At 42.9% G+C, this 22,221-nt stretch overlaps 1 protein-coding gene across 3 annotated transcripts in view; it reads left to right on the top strand.

Moving 5' to 3' along the window:
- BRIP1 (BRCA1 interacting DNA helicase 1) overlaps positions 1–22,221 on the top strand; it is a 274,827-nt gene that overhangs the window by 83,198 nt on the left and 169,408 nt on the right. For all 3 annotated transcript variants that reach the window (XM_083173748.1, XM_083173749.1, XM_083173750.1), the window contains exons 10-13: positions 1,701–1,833; positions 2,506–2,660; positions 7,462–7,627; positions 20,582–20,722. In XM_083173748.1, coding sequence (XP_083029874.1) covers positions 1,701–1,833; positions 2,506–2,660; positions 7,462–7,627; positions 20,582–20,722 — 595 coding nt within the window. The remainder of the gene's footprint in view (positions 1–1,700; positions 1,834–2,505; positions 2,661–7,461; positions 7,628–20,581; positions 20,723–22,221) is intronic.

Below are 22,221 nucleotides of genomic sequence, written 5' to 3'. Positions count from 1 at the left end.
GGAGAGAACCCAGGTCTCTGTACACTCTGCGGTCACCTGGCAGCTCCATACAGGAAGCCTTTTTATTGATCTCATCTGCAACCTTTGCAGGCTGATGCCCCAGTATAACTCGAGTATATGGCAGTCTGCCCTGCATGTTAGGTCAGGATTATTTTCTTCAGGATCTATCATAATAAAAAATAACCTGATTTTCACCTATCTTCGTGTCACAGCAGACATTGGATGACACTTTATTTGCAGTCCCTGCTTATGGTGTTTCACTGTGCTGCACAGTCACAGCTAAAGCTTTCGTCGTTCTGACTTTACTATTTCCCCTAAAACCCAGAACAAGCATCGTTTCCACACTGCACAATAGGCACCAAACCACTAGTCATATCGCTAGGATTGATGTGCAGCACATCGAATCTGACAGCGCTCACATGCATGCGTGGCAGCCATCAGTCAGTGATGTTATCGATTTTGTTAGTGGCAAATCGCCCCAACATCGCTCCAGTGTGTACCCGGCTTAACAGGTATTAGTTAGCAATAACTTGTTTTCTAATGATAACTATATTTGCAGCAAGAGGCATACCGTAATTAAGACTTACTGTCATGTAAAACTGTTACACTTGACAAAATGCTGGCCATTCTGATTGCTTGTTCCGCTTGTTGGGTGGCCAAAATTCGGGAAGAAATGGTCAAAGCCACAAATCTGGATATAATGGTACTATATTAGCATGATGATGGTTTGACGTCTGATGGCTTCTCATCAGATGCTGTTCTTGCGCTACATTTATGGCAGTTTGCCTACCAAATAGTATCAACGTAAGTACAGTATAAAACCTGTAAGAGAAACACAGTGTAGCTGCACACAGAATAATCTCAATTTAATAAAACTTCCCCTTCTCTCTGTGAAATTTCACCCATTTTTTATGTAGAGACCTTTTTAAACCATCAGTAAGTTCAGCATATTGACCTATTTAGTGATATAAAAATGTTTGCTTACAGCCATAGAATATTTTACCCTTTGAGTGCCAACGTTGCTCTGAGAGATCCTCAAAATATCCTCTAAAAATATCAGCATTGCTCACAGCGACTGGTTTTTTTTTTAAATTATTGATCAATATAAATACAGCTAAGTAAATTAATTGATGTTTTGCTGTGAGCGGCGCTGGCATTTTTAGCGGATATTTTGAGGATCTCTCACAGCAACGTTGGCTCTCAAAGGGCAGTATTTAATGAGCTTAATCGCTATGTGCAGCGAATTCTGCTTAGGATTGGCTGCACATTCGCCGTGTTCCACAGGGCTGGAGAAATTGCTGCCAGCCTTTCCTCTCCCCCTATTCAATGCCTCAGGGGCTCGTTGCCCCTGACTGCGATTTTTAACCCCTCCGGAAAATGCCGCAGGGAGCCGGGTTGGAGGCGCAAGGCAGGAAGATGAAAGCCTCCCTCCCACACCAGACAATGGTGGGGGAGAAGGAGGGCTCCCGGGGACACAGGCAGCAGAAGCTGCCCCCCCAGGAGAGCTGGCAGGGGATACGGTGGAGGGGAGCCACTGCGCTGGTCCCGCTCGTGCATATGTAATGAGCGAGACCAGTGTGCAGTGAATATGTAATGAGCGGCTCCCCCTGCTGACGTCATGTGTTAAAAAAATGTTTTATTATATATTCATGTGCTGTATGTATTATAAAGTAACGTTTAATTTTTTTTTCATTTGCAAGTTGGATAAAGGAATGTATTGGCCAGTTGGTAGAAAGAGAATATGAATCTTCATGCAAAGTATGGAATGGTAAAGACATTCTTTCCATTTTTCATGACATGGGCATAACCAATGCAACTTTCCCTCTTCTTCAGGTAGGTCTAGAATATTTTTTACTTTGTAAACTGTAAAACGGTTGTGGCAGGTAGAATCATTGTAGTCTTATGCTGGTAGCGTAAGCTGAAAGAGGTCTCTTTAAGGACCATGAAAAACAAACAGGCCCAGCACTCACTTTTCAAAGTGCATTTAACATTTTTAAAAAATTAATGCAGCAAACCTTTAAAAATTATATTATAAATCACTATAAATATGCAATATTTGATTTTAGAATATTTTTTGTTGGATTTTCTTAATTGACTCTTTGATATATTTCGGCCTTTCTGTTTGTACCATATAAAAAATGTAAAACTATACTCTTGTGAGTGTTCTGCAATTATTATTTTTTTTTTATATTTCGTGATTTCCCAGGATTATTATTTGCCTAGTATAACTTTTCTTCCAAGTTCGCCATATATTTTGTAGATCATAATGGCATCATTAATGGTGGTACACATCAGTAAAAAGACACAATGTAGGAAAATGTTAATCTTAAGTGATGTATTATTAGCTGTACTTGGAAATCTAGAACATGTTTAAGGGGGTATTCAATCCGCGATCCTTCTGTCTGAACGTCTATATTGCTGCAATAACCGTATTTGTTTAATGGTGTCTCACTGCAGCTTACACTTTTTAATTTTGACCAAACTTTCTCCTCGGTTTTCATGTAGAGCAATCTTGCAGCTGTGGTTGAGAAAGAGGAAAAGACAACTATGCTGAATGGACAGGAAGCTCTAGTGAAAGTGCCAACAGTCAGCCCCCAAACACAAATGGTTATGAAAGGGTTGTTCCTTGTACTGGATTACCTGTTTCGTCAAAACAGCAGGTTAGTGGAAAGTCTGTGGATAGTAGTTGGGACACCACATTGCATATCAAAGGATGAAAAATTGGTTATTCTGAGTCCAAGTAAAAATAAGTAGCTCATAGTAGGGAACTCAGAATAACCCACAAGCAATTTGTCATTGTTGACTTGCTGTACACTTAGTGGTCTTTTAATTAGGCACACATGTAAATCTGCTTTTTAATGCAAATATCTAATCAGCCAATCATTTGGCAGCAACTCAAAGCATGCAGACATGAATTTGGACAAAGTGAATGTGAACATTTAATGATTGTAGGGCTTTGTGTACCTCAAAAACTTCTGATTTTCTGTATTGTGTAAAAACGTTCCTAGAGCTTACCAAGAATGATGAGAAAAAACAAAAAAATTAACCCGTTTGTAATAGTTCTGTGGGCATTAGTGCCATTTTAATGACAGAGGTACAATGAGGATGGCCAATTTTGTTTGAGCTGAAAGGAAGGAGGATGGCAAAGTAAAATACATTATAACAGTGGAATGTAGAAGAGCATCTTCTGAATATATTGCATGTCAAACCTTGAATCAGCATAAGATTACCCTGGGTTCCACTCCTGTTCGCGAAGAACAAGAAACTGAGGCTACAGTGGACACAGGACCACTAAATGTGGATATTTGAACATTGGGAAAATGTTGCATGAATGTGATGAATCTCAATCTCTATCGCCACATTAACATTATAGGGTCAGCATGGCTCCATTGATCCATCCTACCTCTTGTCAAGGGTCCAGGCAGTTGGTGGAATGTTTTCTTGCCCATTTAATACTTCTTGAGCTTTTTTTTTTTTGCAAATCGTTTTTATTGAAGATTTTGAAGAAGGTATACAACAGTACATGTTGAAACTCAGAGCTAGGAACTCACACAACATATTATAGTAACGCTTACAATATTGGACACTCATGTAAGATAATAAATAGAACAAGTTAAGACTTAAGGCCCCCATACACTGGACCGATTTGTCCTAAGGACAAGTCGGACCAGTTTGCCCAGAGCCTCCCCGGGATCTGGCACTTGACATGCCATTTCTAAATGCAATAAATCACATTCGATGGGGAGGTGGCGGACGGCAGCGGGGAGCTCCGTCGGAACGGGGCGAGTGCTAGGGGATGGCGGGGTCCAGCCATCTGGTGGTGGCGGGGGATGGGCAACTCATAGTGGCAGGCAGCGGGGGCTGTCTGAATGGCGGCTGGGAGGCTGGAGTTTGTAGCGGCATTTTGCCGGATGGCCAGGCACGGCTGCTGAATATTTTGACCACACTGCCCGCCACTAGGAGATGTCTGGGCAACGGTGCCCATCCCCTACCATACGAGGAAGGAGGCCCCAGGTCAGGAGGTCGGACAATTTCACAACCCGCACCTTTTAGTGTGATAAATCTAGATATTTCCAAAATGAAAACTGCAGGACACAGGAAAAAAATGTATTATCCAAAGTCAATAGGCTTTAGTTAATAGATGGATATACTGTTGTCAGTAAAACAAAACAAACCAAGAATACAGAACAGATCACAGAGCAAATGAAAGAGTAACAGAAAAAGAAGAAAGAACAAGAACAGGGTCTCTCTTCTCCCACAACACACAGCCAGAAGTGACCTAATAAAAATATTTCTATATTGCAATCACCTACGTGTGAAGAGATTTATAATGGTCAGACTCTTTGTAAATCAACCATGGACACATATAGCTGTGAAATCTTGTATTTTCTGCTCTAGGGTTGACGTAAGATCATCCATAACCATATAATGGTCCAGACCGTTATTTCATACTGGGAACAAGATTGGATTTCCAGTGGACTGGGATGACTGCCTTTTAAAGCACTAAGAATATGGCGCAACAGAGTCTTTAATTGCGGGCGAGGCCTGCGTAATAAATTCAGTAGCCAAAAACTTGCATTAAATGGGAAATCCTCATTAAGAATAATTGTAGCGGTCATTTCCACCAAATATGCATAGGTGTACCAATCTCTGCCAAACATCTCCAACAAGTGTTTGGTATCATTGCAAAAATTTACCCTGGAGTACCACAGAGTGAGAACCTTATAGTACGTTTCCAGTGTTAGGACATTGACTGTAGAAGAGAAGGTATTGCTAAAGATTTCCTTTCAATCATCCTCACCTACCAACCCCTCTATGTCCAACTCCCAGTCTCTAATAAATTTAGGTTGAGAAGGAAAGGGCAGATCAAATAACAGTTTATAAACTGACAAGAGGGAATGAAGAGGGTAGGTCCAGGAGAGGTCTAAGTTCTCAAACGGTGTATATAATTTCTTTATTTGGTAAATACCAATTAGTTTGTACATTAGGGAAACGAATATACCCGAGGAAGCACCATAGTTGATTTACCTTCAGAATACCTTTTATCTTGCTGTAAACTAAACGACAAATACTGGATACCTGGCAGAAACTCTGGATTATTAAATAGCGGCGTAAGTGGCAATGGGGGCGGTGAGAGGAGAGGTTAGGAACATAGGCGACGCAAGCAAGTAAAAGTAGGTCCAACGAGTAGGTGTTGAACCAAGGGGATCCGAGTTAGCCAAGGTGACTTAGTGAAGTAAGTACCGCAGCTAGTTCAATATCAACCCACTGCTTTATATCTAGCTTATGGCTCCATTCCATTATTCTTGTGATAAGTACCGCTTGATAATATGAAAAAAGATGTGGTAATTGAAGTTTCCCTTGATGCTTCCTTCTATATAGAACTTCATGTTTAAATCTGGGCTTGCGCCCTGCCTAAATAAAATCCCTAATCTTACTTGGGAGAGTGGAAAACTAAGATCTGGGGATAGCTATTGGCAAAGTTTGAAGGAGATACAGGTTTCTAGGTAATACATTTATTTTTAATAACTCCTACTCTGCCTATCCATGATAACTGTTTCCCACCCCAGTTAACAAGATCCACCTGAAGCCTGGCCAGTAAATGAGGAAAATTGGACTGAAAATTTGGGAGAGATAGCTATTTAAAAGTATTCCGACATTTTAAATGCGTAGGATGCCACTTAAAAGTGGAAATCGTTTGGAGGACAATACCTCTTGACCTTTATTTTAATGTCACAATCTTCATGGTCATGTTCAATACTTTATGGATAGTTTACACGTGTTCTCAGTCTGCCAATATTATCTTGCGGTTTCCAACACCATAACACTCCATGTCACAAAACACACATCACCTTAAGTTGTTTCCACAAACATGACAATCATTTTTAATGGCCTTCACAATTACCAGACCTCCAATGTAATAGAGCAGCTTTCAGATATGTCGAAACTGGAGAATTTCAGCATGAATATGCAGTTGACATTGAATGGCAAATATTGTTTATCTTTTGCAATCCCAGCATTCCTATGATAGTTTCTCAAAGATGTAAACACAGGATATATAACTTAATACCGGCGCCCGGGGTGGGTGCAGTATCTTAGCAGTACATAAGGTGTTTAAACAGGTGATATATACAGCAAAAAGATACTTCCTTTTAAAACATAGATTTTTTCATGATCCTCAGATCCAGATGATTCAGAATTCCCCACAGGGTGTAACAATCCAATATGCAAAGAGAAGAAGGGCTTATAATAGTGAAGCCAGTTTTATTACATAAAAAGCACAGAATAACATACTTTAAAAAAACACACTTTAAAAACAAAAGTTTCCAGTTCACAGGGTGCAAAAGGTACTAATTACCAAAGATGGTATCAGAAATGGTGGTTAGTCAGTTCAAGCGCATAAACCAATATTCACCAGTCCAATGCCCGGGTGACCGGTCTGGGAACGTCAGGTCCACGGTAATAGTCCTTTGGTCTGCCTGGTCTGGAACTTCAAATGCCACCAGTACTCCGCCAACGCGTTTTGACCCAGAGAGATGTGGATCTTTCTCAAGGCTTGTGTCCACACAAGCCTTGAGAAAGACCCACATCTCTCTGGGTCAAAACGCGTTGGCGGAGTACTGGTGGCATTTGGAGTTAAGACCAGGCAGACCAAAGGACTATTACCGTGGACCTGACGTTCCCAGACCGGTCACCCGGGCATTGGACTGGTGAATATTGGTTTATGCGCTTGAACTGACTAACCACCATTTCTGATACCATCTTTGGTAATTAGTACCTTTTGCACCCTGTGAACTGGAAACTTTTGTTTTTAAAGTGTGTTTTTTTAAAGTATGTTATTCTGTGCTTTTTATGTAATAAAACTGGCTTCACTATTATACGCCCTTCTTCTCTTTGCATATTGGATTGTTACACCCTGTGGGGAATTCTGGATCTGAGGATCATGAAAAAATCTATGTTTTAAAAGGAAGTATCTTTTTGCTGTATATATCACCTGTTTAAACACCTTATGTACTGCTAAGATACTGCACCCACCCGGGCGCCGGTATTAAGTTATATATCCTGTGTTTACAAATTCGATTGTTTTTAGGAGTTGGGAATTCTCCTTCCGTATAACTTTGTTCGGCAGCCAAAGAGAGCGCAGAACCGGAGACACTTGCCATTTTGTCTTTTAAGTTTCTCAAAGAACCACAAATCTAAAATACATCATATATCAGAGTTATTAAGATGAATCATAGGTTTGCTAATAATTCCTAATGTTATTATCGTCATCTGTTTTAATAACGGAATTACCGACTAATTTTATTTTGTCAGCTCCGTCTGTGGAGTTTACGAATATAGATTTATCATTATTCATGGACATAAAGGGTAAATGATGTCCATTTTTTTGCTTTGGTCGACTAATTTTAATGGTCAATACTTCATTTTGAAGATTTTTTTTCTTTTCAAATATCTCATTAGGTTTGCAGAAGATTACCGAGTTGCATTGCAGCAGTCTTACACATGGACAAACCGCCAAGATAGTGTAGATGAAAATGGATTCTTTGCAAGACCTAAAAATCGTAGAAGTGTTCGTCAGAAGACCCTGGTGTACACTCTGAATTTCTGGTGTCTGAACCCAGCTGTGGTAAGATATATTCCATTTACTGTATGGTCATAATTTAAGTTTTACATTTATAATTGTTTTGTTAATGGAATTTATAATTGTTTTGTTAATGGAATTGACTGTTGACCTAACCATTGTCGACCTAATGCTTGTGTTTATCCATGTCTTAAGCATTTCAACCTAATTCAGGTTTCAACCTAAGCCATGTTGACCTTCAGATGGGAAGGTTTGCTCTGTGTCCTGGCCACATGATAAGGGTGTGTTTTATACACAAACTACCAATTTGTGGATGTCTATGTCATTTACTAACCAAAACAAAGTTCCCTTTTATACACTGGCAACCAGATTTAGGGCTGCGCTGTAATAAAAATTGCCACAAGAATGGACAATGCTTTTTATATTTGTGAACTGAATTTGGTCAGTAATATACAGCGTGTGTGTATGTATGTATGTATGTATGTGTATATATATATATATATATATATATATATATATATATATATATATATATATATATATATATATATATATATATATACTCCAGGGAAAGACCGCACTCACACTGGGGGTGATAGATCAGCTGTGGGGTGCATGCGAAGGAGTCCAGACAGGAATCCGTCCTCCAATATGTAGCTAGGGTTCTCTCAAAGAGACGCAAGCACTCTCCACTTTATCAAAGAATGATACTTTTTGATAAAAATAAAGTTAGTTTTTATTTTCAACATAACATGTCAAGTAAATCCTGATTTCACCATAGCCCCGACGTTTCGGTCCTAAAGAAAATGGACCTTTATCAAGGAGCGTTTTAGTGGTGAATAAAGGTGAGACTCACCCACTGCACCTATGCTGGTTTACACGTATCATTCCTGAAGCTTTATCCTCACCTTTATTCACCACTAAAACTCTCCTTGATAAAGGTCCATTTTCTTTAGGACCGAAACGTCGGGGCTATGGTGAAATCAGGATTTACTTGACATGTTATGTTGAAAATAAAAACTAACTTTATTTTTATCAAAAAGTATCATTCTTTGATAAAGTGGAGAGTGCTTGCGTCTCTTTGAGAGAACCCTAGCTATATATATATATATATATATATATATATATATATATATATATATATATATATATATAGCAGTTGCCAGTGATATGGGCATTGCTTTGTAAACTAGCCACAAAAAAATATTGTGTGAGCTGGCATAGTCCTTATTTTTTGATTACCTTCATCCCAAAGATTTCTTCTGACACTTTTAGAGGAAAAATGCTATATTGTGAATGTTCTACATCATTCAAATACATAACATAACTGGAAGCGTATTAGAAGGGTTATATTGTCTTTTATAAATACATGTTAAATAAGTTGAAATTGCTGTATTTTAAATTTTAAGTTTTTTTATTTCAAGTTTGTATTTTCCATAAGTATTTTGTGATTATTTTGCAAGTGTTCTATAGTGACTGTGGCTTCTCATTACATCTCACTTAAAGCCGCATACCCACACCTCAGCCACTGCCATGAGACGAGCCACAGAATCCATGGAAAAGTAGCTGCACAGGGGATACGATCACTAGGTCGACAATGGGAAAATCAACATGCATTGGGTCGAACCACTGAAGGTCGATATGCATCATGGTTGTCACATCTGAAGGTCGACATGGGGTTAGGTGGACAGGATCATTAGGTCCATACATGCTAGGTCGACATGGGACTTCTCATGTTTTTTTGAGCCAACATGTGCCGACAGGCGGTATTTCGTGCCCTACCATGCACTAGGGCATGGTCGGAGAAAAAAATAGTGTGCCGAGCATAGCGAGCGGGCACGGTGCAGGTTTTTAGCGTCCATGTCGACTGCCTCAACATCTGTAATAAAAAACTGTGAAAAACCCCACAATGACCTTTTGACTGTTGACCTAATGATCCTGTCCACCTCACCCAATGTTGGCGTTCAGGTGTTTTGACCTTGATGCATGTTGACCTTCTCCTTGTCGACTCTATGCCCCATACTCCGGCACAGAGAAGATTCTTTGGTGCAGACAAGACTCTAAGCTTTTATATGTATATTTGCTTTTAATTCAGTTTAGTGAAGCTGTATATGTGTTAGAAGTTTGAAGATGCTAAATGTAATACTCAGAACACTGAAGTTGATGTTTGTTAAACTGTCTGTATAACATACTGTGTTAAAGTTGCACTGTTACTTTTGAAAATCTTTTAATAAGCTTTCTAGCTTTGTCATCATGTGGGTCTATAATTATTTTTCAGTTTCTTATATAGTGTATCAAGTTTCATTTATACTTATTTATATTTATAATTGGAACCCGTGATAAAAAACTGTAATCGTTATTAGGAGAGAATAATGCGTGTGGCTGAGAGACGTAGATCTTGCGAATATCGAAGAGGTCTGGTTGTGAGCTATTTTGAGATTAGAGAAGGGATGTACATTAGTGAAGTTTCGCTTATGGCCTTGTATGTAATTTAAAAGTATTTTATGCAGGCAATGAAGATTAGCCTCGCAGCTGCATTCATGATGGATTGTAGTGGTGATAGTCCTCATTGAGAAGACAAGCAAGGCGACTATTACAATAATCAATGCAGGAGATGATGTGAGCATGGATAAGTGTTTTAGCAGTGTCTTGTTATGGGTGTATTTTAGATATGATTTTTAAATGCTTGTAGCATTCTTTTGAGACCTAATAAATGTGATAAACAAAGTACAGTTCAGAGTAAAGCATGACACTTACTGTAGGTAGCAAGTGTCACAACGGATTGTTGTGGATCCACTGGGAGCGTGGATTCTGACACGGATGCCAGTGGTGGAGAAAGAACTGCTGGTCGAATATACTGGCGTCTCATAGGAGTCTCCAAGGAGTTTGGCTATACTCCTAATCAGAGGCGCGGAGTCTAACTGAGTGGCGGTTTTCACCAGGGACCCCTGCAAGGGGATTTGGACTTAGCTGCGTCCACCCAGCAGGTCGCGGCCCCCCAATCAGGAGCCTCCAAGGAGATTAGGACGCGTGCTGGAACAGATGGATATAGCTGTACTCAGGAGACGCTTGAAATAATAATAGAACTTAGGAGACACTTGAAACGTGAACTGAATTCAGAAGGCACTCGGAGGGTTAACAGAACTCAGGAGACACTCGGAGGGTTAACAGAACTCAGGAGACACTTGGAAGATAAACTGAACTCAGGAGGCACTTGAAGGGTTAACGGAACTCAGGAGGCACTTGAAGGGTTAACGGAACTCAGGAGACACTTGGAAGGTAAACTGAACTCAGGAGGCACTTGAAGGGTTAACGGAACTCAGGAGGCACTTGAAGGGTTAACGGAACTCAGGAGACACTTGGAAGGTAAAGTGAACTCAGGAGGCACTTGAAGGGTTAACGGAACTCAGGAGACACTTGGAAGGTAAACTGAACTCAGGAGGCACTTGAAAGGATAACGAGATGCTTCTGATTGCAAACAGGACTCAGAGAGACCTGGAGCTGTGTACACTCTCACTGGCTGTCAGCAGGACACTGAGCAGAAAGCAGAAGTAGCAGCAGCATTGGAGGATAGGCGGCCCAGCCTTTTATTCCTCCAGGCAGTGATGTCACAGGCCCAACCCTCAATCAGAGGTTATATCAGACCCTGCTCCCTTCTGCCTAATGCCACAAGCAAGATGGCGGCGCCTGTCCCAGGAGCCGACCACGGGAACAGCCGGACCCCCAGAGGACCTACCGCCGTCCCTGCCAGTGACACCAAGTTGGGGAAGCGCTGAGTGACGGGTGTAGCACCGCCAGGAGTACAGCGCCCGTGCAGGTGAGTAATGCATGCGGCGCAATGCTCTGCAGAACCGGCGGCGGCCAGAGGACCTGACAGTACCCCCTCTTTTATGAGTGGACACCGGACACTTCTTAGGATTATTTTTCCAAAAACTTTCAATCAAACGAGGTGCATGAATATTGGAAGCATCGATCCACATTCTTTCTTCAGGACCGTATCCCTTCCAGTCCACTAGAAATTGTACCTTCCCCTGTCGTCGTCTAACATCCAATATTTGTTTTACTTCGAATTCTACATCCTGTTGTACTCGGATACCGGACCTTCCAGGTGGAGTTTTTCGAAACTGATTGAGAATTAAAGGTTTTAAGAGTGAAACATGAAATGAATTGGAGATTCGTAAGGAAGATGGTAGCTTCAGCCGAACGGCTACAGGATTGATTATTTTTTGGATTACATAGGGTCCAATGTAGCGAGGAGCCAATTTCATGGATGGAACCTTGAGACGAATATGCCGAGTTGATAGCCAGACACGATCACCAACTTTATAAGGTGGAGCAGCACTTCTTCTCCGATCAGCACTGAGTTTGTACCTACTGGAGGCCTGTTGTAAGGCTTTTTGTACATTTTTCCAAATGTTTGCAAAAAATTTTACAGAAGATTGAACTGCAGGTAATTCATTACCAGGGAGTTTGGAAAAGTCTGGGACACGAGGGTTGATCCCATAAACAGTGAAGAAAGGAGTGGTTCGGCTGGAAGAGTGATAGGTGTTATTGTGAGCGAACTCTGCCCAGGGTAGGAGTTCAAGCCAATTGTCCTGTGAGGATGATAGGTAGAGTCGGATGAACTTCTCCAAATCCTGATTAACTCTTTCAGTCTGACCGTTGGTCTGAGGGTGGTAGGCTGTAGAGAATTTTAATTTAATTTGGAAGACGGAACAAAGAGACCTCCAGAATCGGGCTACAAACTGGACACCCCGGTCAGATATGATTTCAAGTGGTAAGCCATGTAAACGAAAGATCTGGGTTATGAAAAGGTGTGCCAAAGTTGGTGCACTGGGAAGTCCCTTCAAAGGGATGAAGTGAGCCATTTTGGAAAAACGGTCGATGACCACCCATATAGTATTGTAGCCATTAGAGGGAGGTAGATCCGTAATGAAATCCATGGCTATATGGGTCCATGGTTTCGCAGGAACTGGAAGGGGTAGAAGTTTCCCTACAGAGGGTTGGCGTGAGGTTTTATGTCGGGCACACACTGGACATGAAGATACGAAGTCCTGCACATCGGTTCTTATCGTTGACCACCAATATTTCCTTTGGAGGAATTCTAAGGTTTTTCTTGCACCAGGATGCCCGGAAAACTTGGAGTAGTGGGCCCAATGGAGTAATTTCTTTCGGAGGGAAGGCCCTACATAAGTCTTGCCTCTTGGAATATTGACTATTCTGGTAGCCGCGAAGACAGAGGAATCCAGAATAGGATATGGCTGTCTCTCCTCAGCATCAGGAGAACAAGAGCGGGATAAGGCATCTGCTTTAGTGTTCTGGGAACCCGGACGAAAGGAAAGCTTAAAGTTGAAGCGGGTGAAGAACATCGCCCACCTCGCCAGTCGTGGGTTAAGGCATCGGGCGTTTTGGAGATAGATCAAGTTTTTATGGTCCGTGTAGATCTGGATGGGAAACTGAGCTCCTTCGAGGAGGTATCGCCACTCCTCAAGTGCTAACTTGATCGCCAGAAGTTCCTGTTCCCCGATTGCGTAATTTTTTTCAGCGGGTAAAAACCTTCGGGAGAAAAACCCACATGGATGTGTGGACCCATCTTCATATTTTTGAGACAGAATGGCTCCTACAGCCTCAGAGGAAGCGTCCACTTCCAAAATAAAAGGTCTTGCAAGATCTGGCTGGTGGAGAACAGGAGCAGAGATGAAGGCCTGTTTCAACTGTTGGAAAGCGAATAGTGCCTGAGCAGACCAAACAGCCGGATTGGCTGCCTTCCGAGTTAGAGCGGTGATGGGTGCAACGATGGTGGAGAAACCCCGGATAAATTTCCGATAGTAGTTGGCGAATCCTAAGAATCGCTGCACTGCTCGTAGAGTAGTGGGCTGAGTCCAGTTTAGAATCGCCTGAACCTTCTCTGGATCCATTTGTAGGCCTTGACCAGAAATTATGTATCCCAGAAAGGGTACGGAGGCTTGCTCAAAGATGCATTTTTCAAGTTTACAATATAGGTGATTATTTCGAAGTCGTTGAAGAACCTCCTTCACTTGTGACCGATGGGACTCTAAATCTTTGGAGAATATGAGGATGTCGTCCAAATATACTACAACGGACAGATACAGTAGGTCCCTAAAGATTTCATTCACAAAATTCTGAAAGACTGCGGGGGCATTGCTGAGGCCGAACGGCATGACCAAATATTCGTAATGGCCGTCCCTGGTGTTAAAGGCCGTTTTCCACTCGTCCCCCTCTCTGATACGAATGAGATTGTAAGCCCCTCTTAAGTCTAATTTGGAAAAGACAACTGCTCCCTTAATGCGATCAAAGAGTTCCGGAATCAGGGGCAATGGGTATTTATTTTTTATTGTTATATCATTCAGACCTCGGTAGTCTATGCAGGGTCTTAGGGTTCCATCTTTCTTCTTGACGAAGAAGAACCCCGCTCCGGCCGGGGACGAAGAAGGACGGATGAATCCCTTCTGTAGATTCTCAGAGATGTAGTCACTCATTGCTTGGGTTTCAGGGATGGATAGGGGATATATCCGACCACGTGGAGGCATCCCTCCTGGAACCAGATCAATGGGACAGTCCCACTCACGATGGGGAGGCAGGATATTAGCTGCTTGTTTGTTGAAAACATCAGCAAAGGACTGATAGGGAGCAGGAATTTGACTCTTCTTATCAGAGGAAACTGACTGTAGAGGTACCACTTTCATTAAACAACCTTGAGAGCAAGATGGACCCCAGGCTACAATTTGCATAGCTGACCAGTCAATCTGTGGATTATGTTTCTGAAGCCACGGCAGACCCAAAACCAAAGGAAAAGTGGTTTGAGGGATAACAAAAAATTCTATACTCTCTCGATGGAGTGCCCCTATACCCAGTGACAGCGGTGTCGTACAAGACTCAATTAACCCGTTCGGGATGTAACTCCCATCAACTGCAGTCAGACGTAGTGGATTTTCAATTGCTTTAATGGGTAAAGAATGTAATTCAACAAAATTGGCAGAAATAAAGTTCCCGGCAGCTCCGGAGTCCAGAAGGGCTTGGATCATCAACGTCTGACCTGCGAAAGAAAGTTGCACTTCAATGACGGAATCGGGCATTGTGGAGGAGGTAGAGAGTTGGCCCAATCTTACCTCTTTCTCTTTGCCCTGGGTTACTCGACTGGTGCGAAGGGTACATTGAGACACTTGATGACCGGCCTGTCCGCAGTACAAACAAAGTCTCTCTTGGAAACGACGCTGTCGCTCTTGGGGAGTGAGTCGAGCCCGATTTATCTGCATAGGCTCGTCGACTGTTGCGGGTGAGGAGACCTGAAGTAGTGGTGGAGGAGTGCTCCTGTAACGATCCCCTCGAGATCTCTCCGCCTGACGCTCTCTGAACCTCAAGTCAATTTTATTGCAAAGTGAAATAACACTTGCAATTATTACGCCACCTAGGTGGAGTAATATAACAGGCGCTTTGAGGTGAGCGATTTGGCAAGCTGCTACCACCGTGGGGAGGTCAGGCCCCCAGACAAAAGAGAAACAAACAATATATAGGGTGGTGGAGCGCTAATAAAATGCTATGACCAATTGGGTATTACAATTTATTAAGGATAAAAACTGATGTTTCACATAAAAAAGCAATTGCATATAGAAGCAAATTAATATGGCTGGGGTTCAGCCCAATGCTACATATATAAAAACAATGAAGGTGTACAGCCTGATAATGCGTAATTGGGAAATAGCAATAGATTTAAGACAATTTTCTCACTTGTTCCAGAAGTTAGCTCTCAAATTGGGGAAAAGGGGTATGCTCCCAGATGTTGTAGGGAGAACTGGAATGGCGGGTGTCCATAAACCTGACCGGAGATGGTTGTAGCCTGATCCTTGTTTTTGATGGAAACAGTGGTCTCAGTCCTCAAGTTAGAAAAAGTTCCGGTGATTCTCAGGTGGTGGTGTCCCTTTATATAATCCAGTCGTTGTAACTCAAGGGGTGGGGGGGTCCCTTGGGTGGGAAATCGAAAAGAGCGTTTGGTCCAAGTGAGATGATCCTTGTCAAGAGTCCCAGGTAAGTCAGAGCTGTCACAGGTGTGACAGCTCTGACTTACCTGGGACTCTTGACAAGGATCATCTCACTTGGACCAAACGCTCTTTTCGATTTCCCACCCAAGGGACCCCCCCCCCCCTTGAGTTACAACGACTGGATTATATAAAGGGACACCACCACCTGAGAATCACCGGAACTTTTTCTAACTTGAGGACTGAGACCACTGTTTCCATCAAAAACAAGGATCAGGCTACAACCATCTCCGGTCAGGTTTATGGACACCCGCCATTCCAGTTCTCCCTACAACATCTGGGAGCATACCCCTTTTCCCCAATTTGAGAGCTAACTTCTGGAACAAGTGAGAAAATTGTCTTAAATCTATTGCTATTTCCCAATTACGCATTATCAGGCTGTACACCTTCATTGTTTTTATATATGTAGCATTGGGCTGAACCCCAGCCATATTAATTTGCTTCTATATGCAATTGCTTTTTTATGTGAAACATCAGTTTTTATCCTTAATAAATTGTAATACCCAATTGGTCATAGCATTTTATTAGCGCTCCACCACCCTATATATTGTTTGCAAAGTGAAATAAGTTCATCTAGCTTGACGGGTAGGTCACGGGACACTAGGTCGTCTTTCAACCTATCCGAGAGTCCACTCCAGAATGCGGATACTAGTGCTTCTTCATTCCAAGCGACCTCGGAGGCTAGGGTCTGGAACTGGATCACATACTGTGCGACCGGACGATTCCCTTGCCTTAGCCGCATGATGTCCTGAGCAGCTGAAGTTGCTCGACCCGGTTCATCGAAGATTCTGCGGAACTGGGTTATAAATTCATCATACTGGGAGAGTAGTGGATCGTCCCTCTCCCAGAGAGGAGATACCCAGTCCAGAGCTGATCCCGACAAAAGGGAGACAATGTAGGCAACTCGGGACTTGTCGGTCGGGAAGCTTGATGCCAGGAGTGAAAACTGTACATCGCATTGGTTGAGGAAACCCCTGCACAATTTTGGGGTTCCATCGAATTTGCTGGGTGCAGAGAGATGTAGATGCCCTGGTGATGCTGACGGCAGGGCTACCACTCGGACCGGATCAGGAGCAGGCTGGACTGGAACCTCTCGAGAAACAGAGGCCTGCATTATTTCTTGTCGATGAGCAATATCCTGGAGACCTTGAGTTAGCTGACCTTGGGAGACCTCCAAGCCTTCCAGGCGGGCCACAATTCTTTGCAGTAGCTCCGTATTAAAATCGACCCCGGTTGTGGAATCCATTTGGCTGCTGCTAACTGTCACAACGGATTGTTGTGGATCCACTGGGAGCGTGGATTCTGACACGGATGCCAATGGTGGAGAAAGAACTGCTGGTCGAATATACTGGCGTCTCATAGGAGTCTCCAAGGAGTTTGGCTATACTCCTAATCAGAGGCGCGGAGTCTAACTGAGTGGCGGTTTTCACCAGGGACCCCCGCAAGGGGATTTGGACTTAGCTGCGTCCACCCAGCAGGTCGCGGCCCCCCAATCAGGAGCCTCCAAGGAGATTAGGACGCGTGCTGGAACAGATGGATATAGCTGTACTCAGGAGACGCTTGAAATAATAATAGAACTTAGGAGACACTTGAAACGTGAACTGAATTCAGAAGGCACTCGGAGGGTTAACAGAACTCAGGAGACACTCGGAGGGTTAACAGAACTCAGGAGACACTTGGAAGATAAACTGAACTCAGGAGGCACTTGAAGGGTTAACGGAACTCAGGAGGCACTTGAAGGGTTAACGGAACTCAGGAGACACTTGGAAGGTAAACTGAACTCAGGAGGCACTTGAAGGGTTAACGGAACTCAGGAGGCACTTGAAGGGTTAACGGAACTCAGGAGACACTTGGAAGGTAAACTGAACTCAGGAGGCACTTGAAGGGTTAACGGAACTCAGGAGACACTTGGAAGGTAAACTGAACTCAGGAGGCACTTGAAAGGATAACGAGATGCTTCTGATTGCAAACAGGACTCAGAGAGACCTGGAGCTGTGTACACTCTCACTGGCTGTCAGCAGGACACTGAGCAGAAAGCAGAAGTAGCAGCAGCATTGGAGGATAGGCGGCCCAGCCTTTTATTCCTCCAGGCAGTGATGTCACAGGCCCAACCTTCAATCAGAGGTTATATCAGACCCTGCTCCCTTCTGCCTAATGCCACAAGCAAGATGGCGGCGCCTGTCCCAGGAGCCGACCACGGGAACAGCCGGACCCCCAGAGGACCTACCGCCGTCCCTGCCAGTGACACCAAGTTGGGGAAGCGCTGAGTGACGGGTGTAGCACCGCCAGGAGTACAGCGCCCGTGCAGGTGAGTAATGCATGCGGCGCAATGCTCTGCAGAACCGGCGGCGGCCGGAGGACCTGACAGCAAGCTTGTGGGTTAGAATTTATTGTCATGTTCTTAATAGTGATAGAGAAAAGTTGATTACGGCTATTGGTCAGTGGAAATAATTATTTTTTTCCAAATACTCAGTTTGAGGTGGTGAGATGATCTAGTGTTCCCGATAGGTTGTTTTAGCAGGGTGCCGTGCCCTGACCACTTTTTAAAGGGCAAAATGCGCCCAGCCCCTCTAGCAGTGCTCTGCTATAACAGCCTGCTGCCGTTGTGCATGGGGAAGCTCAGAGCCCAAGTTGAAGCCGGCCAGTTACTTTGGCGGGGCCCAGGCAGTTTGGTGATGAGGAAGCCGCTGACGGAGCTAAAGGCGGAGAAACGCGTAGAGGATTGGGATTGAAGCTGCACCAGACATTATCTGCGGACCAGTCTCAGATAGGACCACCATCAATCGATAATCGGTGGTCGGAGAGGTCCGTTCAGGAGACTACAAACAAATTCCCTGCTGCTTATCCGGATGATCACTTAAGTATATCTCATTGAAAGTGCACTTTCACGAACTGTTCTAAGGATTTTTTTGCAAAAGTTACCGGTACTAACAGAGGGAAAAATTCCTATAACTTTATGCTAATACTAACCCTCTAGAAACTGCAACTAATTCTATGCTGCTACTAATTACCCCTATTAACACCTGCAAGGGGCTCATCTGAGGGAAGCTTGCTTTCAAATTTATGTTTGTTAGTCTTGTTTGTCCCAATGTTGGCCACATTGAATATATTTTTTAATATTGTTGTCATGAAATTGTTTTAATAAATTTACAATATATTAAGCACAGCGCTGTACCACTCTGGTTTTTTTAGTTTGGTGATGATGCAGCCCGTGCCCGCCCCCTTTGCTGATGTCGGCGGGCCGGCCCGGCCACTTTGGTGATGTCGCAGCCCATGCCTGTCCCCTTTGCTGACGTTGCGGCCTTGGCACGCCCCCTTTGGTGACATCAGTAGGCCCGGTCCGCCCCTTTCTTTCTGCCCTAGCTACCCAGTTCCTAGACGGAACACTATGATATCCAATATGAAATGGTAGAAAGGCATTCAATGACATGGTCCGAAACAGATTGTGACAAATCAAGGGAGGATACGTAGATTTGAGTATCGTCTATGTACAGAGGATAAAGAATGTCAAAAGAAGGGATTTAGCTTAAGAGATGTCATTTAGATTGAGAAAAGCAGAGCCCTGATGTACTCCAAATGATAGAGATAGCAAAGAGGAGGTGGAATCAGAAAAGCGAACACTGAAAGAACGATTAGGTAGTTACTGTAGGATGAGAACCAAGGAAGGGCTGTGTCCTGAAGACATAGGGATTGTACGGTTTGTGTGAGAAGAGGAAGGTCAACACTGTCTAAAGAAGCAGAGTATCTAGAAGTATAAGTAGCGCATACCTCCCAACTGTCACGATTTTAGAGGGACAGTCCCGATTTTCGGGTCCTGTCCCGCTGTCCCACCAGCGGCAGGCATTGTCCCGCTGCGGGGGGTGGCAGTTGGGAGACCCCCAATCTAGTAGAATAGATGCTGTGCGCATGCGCACAGCGTCTATTCTCGTATGAAAATGAGGTCGCGGCTAATTAGCATAAGCCGCGCCCTCATTTGCATACGCCCCGCCCCCTTTTCGGGCGCGTGTCCCTATTTCATACGGACAGAAGTTGGGAGGTATGGTAGCGAGTAATTGCCTTTGGACTTAAAAGTGACCAGATCATACACTGATTTAGTTAGCACTGTCTCTGGAAATAGTTATGACCTGGATCAAGAGGAAATTGATCTCTTTTATTGGGTAGCATTATTGTAGGTTACTGACCAGATGTACACATTTTAGTGGTCCAAATTTTATCCTTTAGATCAGCAGTTCCCAACCTCTCCCGTACCCCTTGATTATGCTTATCATTTATGGGAACCCCCTTCTCTTAATTTCAAATATCATGAATGCTCATGTCTGAGGGCAGTGCAGGTAGCTCACCGTGGATTGCTGGTGGGGCAAAAGCACAAGGAGACGCTGATGACGGAATTGGAAGTGACGCAACATGGTACCGCCATCAGGAGACTTCTTTTTCTTCCGTCATTACCAATACTATTTTCAAGTACCCCCAACCGGTCTCAAGAGTTCCACCAGTGGTACGAGTATCCCAGGTTGGGAACCACTGCTTTAGATTACAGTAATGCAACTGAAACAAAATGCAATTGACAGATATCAGCAGATGATTGCACTAACAGGGTCCAGTCATCCCGATTGTGAGTAGTTCAGAGTGACCTACAGCTGAATACTATGCGGTTTGGCCACCAAATAATCCAATCCATGTGGGAGTACTCAGTCAAGCTACAGGAGGGCTTGGTTAGGGGTTGGGAGATTTAGGCTTAGACGATGGGAGGGCAAACCGTCGGGATGCTGCTGTATGTATCACTAACAGTCAAATTGGGTGTTCCTGAACAGTGCAGGAGCCAAAAATTCTTGATTATCGGTGTTGTACCTCAGTAAGGTAGTTATGTGACTGTGCTTATCTATACTGCTGTGTGTTTCATATACATATTGAAATGCCATTATTTTTCCTTTTATTATTTCAGGCTTTTTCTGAACTAAGTGGCGATGTTCGCACAATTGTCCTAACATCAGGCACCTTGTCCCCAATGGAATCATTTTCCTCTGAGCTAGGTGTAAAGTTTGCTATCCAGCTAGAAGCAAACCATGTTATTCATAAATCCCAGGTGAGCAATTGCCTTTACACTTGCTGTTGTCACTGTGTTAGTGTGAGAACATGGATGTTGCGGCACATTATTAGGCTATTAAAGCGCATATGTTGGCTGGAAGATACAAAAGTGTTTACTTAGAATTAAGTTCAGAAGGAATGCACTTTATATTGGGGGATTATCATGCAGCAGGAGACAGAACATGTAGCAGCAGTAGTCGTGTGAAATGTACTATGTCATTACATGCTGGAGAGCACATTTGGAAGAAAACCTCTTTGAAATAGGTTAAATGTGGAAAATCCTTAAAAAGTTCCACTACTCTGGTAATTTATTTTTCACCTTATAAGTCAGAGAAATATTTATGTTATAGGATGTTTATTTATAGTAAGATCCAAAACCTTCCAAATTATGGTGTGTACACTCTGTACAATGCAGCATACAATTTTGACTATCTAGTCAAAACTGCATGCAGATCGCACATGTTTTTTTTAACCTTGCGATCCCGATGCACACTCTCACACAGCCCAAATCGAAGCCAGGTAGACAGGGCTGCATTGACTATATATAGTACAGAAAGTATACTTAACCCCTTCCTGACAGAGCCAGTTTTTGCGTTCCTGACAGAGCCCTTTTTTTCAAATCTGACATGTATCACTTAAGTGGGGATAACTTTTTTTTGCTTTTACTTATCCCAGTGATTTTGAGATTGTTTTTTCGTGACACATTGTACTTCAAATTAGTGGTAAATTTGGGTCGATACAGTCTGTGTTTTTTTGTGAAAAATACCAAAATGTCGTAAAAAAATGGAAAATTTAGCAATTTGCAAAATGTTAAATTTTCTGCTTGTGAGACAAATAATCATACCACTCAAAATAGTTAATAACTAACATAGACCATATGTCTACTTTATGTTTCCATCATTATTTCAACTTCCTTTTAATTTTTTTGGACACTAGGAGGCTTACAATATGAATAGCAAATTCTCAAATTTTCAAGAAAATTTCAAACACTGATTTTTTTAGGGACCAGTTCAGTTCTGATGTGACTTTGAGGGACTTGTATGTGAGACACCCCCATAAATGATACCATTTCAAAAACTGCACCCCTCACAGTATTCAAAACAGCATTTTGGAAGTTTGTTAACCCTTTAGGTGTTTCACAGGAATTAAAACAAAGTGTAGGTGAAATTTCAAAATTTCATTTTTTTTGCAGATTTGCAATTTTAATACATTTTTCTAAGGAACACAGTACATTTTACTAGAGAAATGTGACTAAAAATTGATTCCCCCAATTCTTTTGTTTTCATAAATATCCTATATGTGGCCCTAGTGTGCACGTTGACCAAACCACAGGCTTCATAATAGAAGGAGCACCTACTTGATTTTGGAGCCTCCTTTTTATGAGATTATTTTTTAGGCACCATGTAGGTTTCTAGGCACCATAAGATGCTAAAATTTAGGAACCCCCCCACAAGTGACCCCATTTTGCAAACTACACCCCTCAGGGAATTCATCTAG

The sequence above is a fragment of the Crinia signifera genome, chromosome 2 (genome assembly GCF_055691185.1).
Source record: "Crinia signifera chromosome 2, ASM5569118v1, whole genome shotgun sequence".
Classification (NCBI taxonomy): domain Eukaryota; kingdom Metazoa; phylum Chordata; class Amphibia; order Anura; family Myobatrachidae; genus Crinia; species Crinia signifera.
This window is presented reverse-complemented; position numbering and strand designations above follow the sequence as displayed.